A 4,879-nucleotide genomic window follows, 5' to 3' on the forward strand; every position below is an offset into this window, starting at 1 on the left:
AAATCAAAGTCAATGTTTTCATAGGAATGCCTAAAACATTAAATATGAAACGCGAATGTTCGTGCATAGGCTACTTTACTTATCTCTATTCGTTTCTTTGCCCACAAATAGAAATTTAACTCAGACTATACTGAATCCTAAATTTTATAAAATATGTCAACAAAACCTCGTCGTAACACCAGGCTAACTAGAAAGACATTTGAAAAGGCCACTCCTGGTCAAAATGGCTACCGCCCGAAATTATATATAGTCTAATTATTTTGATTTTCGGGGAAAATGGATCGCGTCCTCCTTTTCGATCCACTGGACGTATAAAGCGTAGCACTCACATCACTTCTCCATAGTTTATGATATAAAATGCAGTGAGCAACAACTTCCAGCATACACAAACATTACTAATAAATGAACATATCAGAGCTTCGTGGAACACTTATTATGAATACCTATTTCAGACGCGCATTTATTCTGGTCAACAGTTATGCGACGTGAACTTGAAATGTAGCTTTTGCTTAACTATTTCAGATGAGGCCCTTTCAGCTTTCGTGCTTTTTTTCAAGAAAAAAGCATCATGATTAGGCAGTGCCAGAATTACAACAGTATGCTTCTCACTTCATGTCAAAGGTAAAGATATTTTGTCTACTCGGTGTTAGAAAACTAAACACGCTTCTCAACAACAACATTATCCGTTTTCTGCTAAATTGACGAAGTAATAAAATCTTACTTACCAACTACAACAACTAGTAACAAACATGATAACAAGTTAGGACAACAATATCAATAAAAACAGTTCAAGGATGGCATGGCAGTAACTGCAGCAAAACAGGAAAATTATGAAACGGGGCTATCTCTCTCTCTTTTCTTACAAAACAAAAAAGGGGGACATCACGAAATTCAACAGTCGTAACTTACCTCTCCTACCAACACCCAAACCTTCCTATCCTTACTTCCCAACCGGAGGCGTCAAGCGCCACCTCACAGGCGGCCCCGCGGCAGGCCCAGGTGTAGCTGCGGCCTGCCTTTCCACCCCAGCGGCGGATGCACTCCAAGAAAGGGCGGGTCTTCGCCCTGTTGAGACACACCCATCGCGGTTGGTCTCCTCATGACTTCGTTCCGGATGACCCTGGGCAGACGGCCTCCGCCACTCAGGGCGGATCATCGCGGTCCTTCTCCCGGATGGCGCGCAGCAGGTGGTCGCGGAGTTCGGTCTCAGAGCATCGCGAGAGCTGCATGAGCTCGTCGCGCGACAGGCGGCGCAGCGTGGCTGTACCGGCCGCTGTGGAGGTCGCCGCCTGGCGGGCCGCGCGGCCGGCGCCGCCGCTGCCCTTGCTGGAGTGCCGCCTGCTCGCCACCGCCGCCGCGGCGGCCGCGTCCAGCGCCGCCTTGCACTCCTCGTCCTCCTCCGTCTCCTCGAGCAGCGTGTCCGGGTTGTTGATGGCCTCGGGCGTGGTGACGACGCTGGGCACGGTGCCCAGCTCCGCCGAGGTCCCCGCCGCTCCCGCGGCCCCGCTGCCGCCCGCGAGCCCACCCGCCGCCGACGCCCCGTTTCCGCCGTTCCGCCCGTGGAAGAGGCGGCCCGTCGACCGGGACTGGGCCGCGCAGCTCGCGGCGATGGGGTTGAACTTGCCGCCGCCCTGCGGCAGGGAGGAGGGCACGCACTGCATGAGCGCCTGCGGAGGCGAGGGTAGGCAGGCCCGGCGCGCGGCCGCGTCGAGCGCTCGGGCGGCGGCCTACGCTCCGGGCTGACGCCGCGCTCCACACGGGCAGGCGGTCGTAACGTGACGCGTAACGAAAACGGTAATAGTAAATAAAATTGCAGTTTAAAGGCGTTTTTTAAACCGTGTTTACCTATCTTCCAGCAGTACACATGGGAATACTTTTGAAATAATTTGAAAACGCTTCAACAACGAATTAAAATTGGAATTATATTTTCGTTATACGCGTTACGTTACGACGTCCTGACACGGGCCGGGCGGTGCACTTACCGGGTCGAGGTGCGACGCTCTCCTGGTGTTGATGTCCGGCGGAGATGTGCTGCCTTTCGACAGCCGCCGCCCCACAGCGGCGCCGAGCATCCGGGGACTGAGCGCCGCCTCGGAGGAAAAGCGGCGCACGCTGAGCGAGGATCGCGACCCCGACTCCTCGCCCTTGGGTGAGCGCGAGAACAGCTCCCGGGACAGGCGGCGCGCGATGTCCAGGCGGCTGGTGCAGGGGCTCTTGGATCGTCGCCGCTGCCCGTCCGGACGCAGCGACCCCGCCCCGTCCCCCGGGTCGTGGAGGGTGTCGGCGCCGTCCTCGCCGGGCAGCGCCGACACCTCGGCGCGCTCCTCTTGCTGCACCCTGTGCCGTCAGAGGGCGAAGGGAGGCAGGTCAGGCACCGAGTAATAGAGCTGGAGCCAGCGGACCGCGCCAGGGACCTACCTCCGGATCTCCTGGATCATCTCGAAGAACTGCGCCTTGCTCTTCCTTCTCCTGCGCTGCTCGTGTTCCTTCTGGAACAAAGACCACGCGCGAAGGGCGCGGGTGCCACCGTCACGTGACTATCGAGGTCCAACACGTCCGAGTGCCTGTGCCCGGCCCCTCCGCAGGGGGGCCAATAGCAAGCCAGCAGCAAGCATCAGAGCGCATCAGAAGTCAATGGAGCCGAAAGAAATACCGAAGTGTGCAGCGCGACCGTGGCGGGGAGGGTTCGGAGGGGGAGGGGGTGGAGTGGGACGAGGACGAGGGAGGGGACGTGACAGGAGGGGGAGTGAGTGCCATGCGCAACCATCACGCAAGGAAAGCGGTGGCGAGTCTGGATACAAGGAAGTTGTGACCACCCGCGCCTGCGCGCCGAGCTACTACATACCCTCTTCACGCTCTTCTGGAACAGGCTGGTGATCTGCCCCTGGCGCAGAGTGTGCACCAGCTCGCGCGCCGCGTGGTGCGGCGACACCAGCTCCACGCAGTTGATGAACCGGTACAGCTTCTGCGAGCGGGAAGAAAACGGAACAGACCGCGTCAAAGTGTTGTCGATATTAGAGCACGGTAAAAAGTTAACAAATGTCTCATTATGAAGATCCTGACTTGGCTAAAGAACATGATGTTTCGGCTTTTCCAGATTGTGCCCTTGGGCTTGTGCCGCAACAGAGGCAGCGTGTAGCGGTAGAAGAGGTGCTCGACCACCAGAATGAGGATACCGACGGCCATGCCCAGCCCCAGCAGGATGAAGACCCCCGCCACCGCTGCCACGCCCAGGGGCCGCGGCTGCACCATGTCGTTGGCCAGTTTGAAGCAGGGCAACCCACCGTACCTGGAAAAGGACGCGCCGATTGAGCGTTGGACGAGGACACTTCTTTCACGTCATTTCAATAACGGACACCCACCACTTTTCCTGCAGTATGTCCATGTACCCGTTGCTGGTGTACTTTGCGATGACGGCTGATATGCTGTCTTTGAGCGGGAAGCCCTTGGTCATCCCCACGGCGTACGTGTCCTCGTTGATGGCGTCGCCGATCTTCTGCAGTTTGCAGCCGTGGTCCGTGGCGCGGTAGTAGTCCAGGATTGGCGTGTCCGCAATCAGGATGTCAAGAGAGCCGTTCCTGAACGTCGGAAAGCAGTTCATGAAGCGGTTTACATCGAGGAGTCCACCACTCTCCAAGTGGGTATAAAATGAGCTGCGCGAGTGTCCGTGGTTATTCGATAGTGTTGGCGAGTATACGCGGGTTTACGCCGACTGGTGCCCATCTGCCGCCTCCTCGTCCTCACCTCAGCCGGTGCACGCCCTCCTCCACCGTGGCCACGCTAAAGCGCTGCATGTGCTCCCAGAGGTGTGGGTTGGCCCTGTGAACGTAGTAGTCTGCCGCGGAGTGCCGGGGCGCTCCAACCCTCTGGCTCAGAAGCTGCAAGCAGAAACAGACACGAGTATGAAGCGAAGCGCCGCAGGGCTTGGGTTCGAGAGGTCAGGGCCACACTCACGCTTCGGTCGTGGTAGTTGGACACGGCGTTGTGGAAGAAGAGGCCGGCGATGAGCGCGGCGATGTTGGCCGTATACGACGCCACGAAGAGCACGGAGAAGCCGCCCCACACGTTGATGAGAAACTTGTTGGGCCACGATTTGGGGGCCTTGAACGCCACCAGGTGGCCGCACAGCAAGCCCCACATCACCTGAGGACACAATGAATTGGGCATATGAGGAGAGGTCCATGGGAAGTCCCGGCTTTGGGACTTTGGACTACCACTGGAGGCATTGGACCCACGACGTCGGCATAGTTACCCAGAGTGCGGACGCGATACTGAAGTTTTTCGAACGCTGCCGCCCCCAAGGGTTGAGGCCGAAGGGACTGAGCCACTCGTACACGGCCACGGCGATGGCGGTCAGGTTGAGCGAGAGGAAGATGGCGATCCACAGCTCGGGAGAGAAAGGCAGCAGGAACGCGTGCAACGGAATCTCGCTCTTCTGCTGGGGCGCAGCCAGGAACGACACGCCCGAGTAAAAGAAGGGCACCGAGAAGTCCATGACCTACAAGTAGAAGACATTCGCCAGAGTTGAAGAACGGTGCAAGAGGGACGGGGAAACCTCTCGCCCACGGGGCATACCTCGGACCGCGCGCTGGACACGCTGAGCGCGGCGAAGGACATGTGCGCCGCCCCGGAGGCGAGGTCCCCGACGATGCCGTTCCACTTCCGGTGTGCCCTGGGGGCTGCACCAGCCCCGGCCGGCGCCCCCGGCCCGTGCGTCTGACGGTCGACGCGGGACTTTTGCTGCGCCTTCTGATCCTGCTGTGTGTATTTCTGCCGCTGGTGGTTCTGCGCCCGCTGGTCCAGTTCGGAGTCGGGGAGGTACGCCGGCTGCTCGCCGCTCTGCAAGGTACAGGAAGAAGTGTTAGCGTAAACATTTTCA

General features: G+C 58.2%; 1 protein-coding gene across 1 annotated transcript; it reads right to left on the minus strand.

The window, feature by feature from the left end:
- Positions 1–330: 330 nt before the first annotated feature.
- LOC113215972 (glutamate receptor ionotropic, NMDA 3A-like) lies at positions 331–4,759 on the minus strand. Its single transcript, XM_052270975.1, has 10 exons — positions 4,576–4,759; positions 4,253–4,498; positions 3,955–4,143; positions 3,745–3,878; positions 3,363–3,578; positions 3,064–3,289; positions 2,846–2,965; positions 2,419–2,486; positions 1,983–2,337; positions 331–1,631 (listed from the first exon to the last, which is right to left on the minus strand). The coding sequence occupies exons 1-10, from the start codon at positions 4,615–4,617 to the stop codon at positions 1,143–1,145; spliced, it is 2,085 nt and encodes a 694-aa protein (XP_052126935.1). The 5' UTR covers positions 4,618–4,759; the 3' UTR covers positions 331–1,142.
- Between the last annotated feature and the right edge of the window lie 120 nt (positions 4,760–4,879).

Source organism: Frankliniella occidentalis, unplaced genomic scaffold (genome assembly GCF_000697945.3).
Source record: "Frankliniella occidentalis isolate FOCC.00 unplaced genomic scaffold, Focc_3.1 Scaffold145, whole genome shotgun sequence".
NCBI classification, from domain to species: Eukaryota; Metazoa; Arthropoda; class Insecta; order Thysanoptera; family Thripidae; genus Frankliniella; species Frankliniella occidentalis.

What these genes read in the sequence shown, in the direction of transcription:
- LOC113215972 (XM_052270975.1), bottom strand. Translation starts at nt 4,617, where the DNA reads ATGTCCTTCGCCGCGCTCAGCGTGTCCAGCGCGCGGTCCGAG. An exon ending in TCCAGAAGAGCGTGAAGAGG is followed by an intron (nt 2,487 to 2,845) that starts GTATGTAGTAGC and finishes TTGTTCCAGAAG; the next exon opens with GAACACGAGCAGCGCAGGAG. An exon ending in GAGCGTCGCACCTCGACCCG is followed by an intron (nt 1,632 to 1,982) that starts GTAAGTGCACCG and finishes TCCCTGCCGCAG; the next exon opens with GGCGGCGGCAAGTTCAACCC.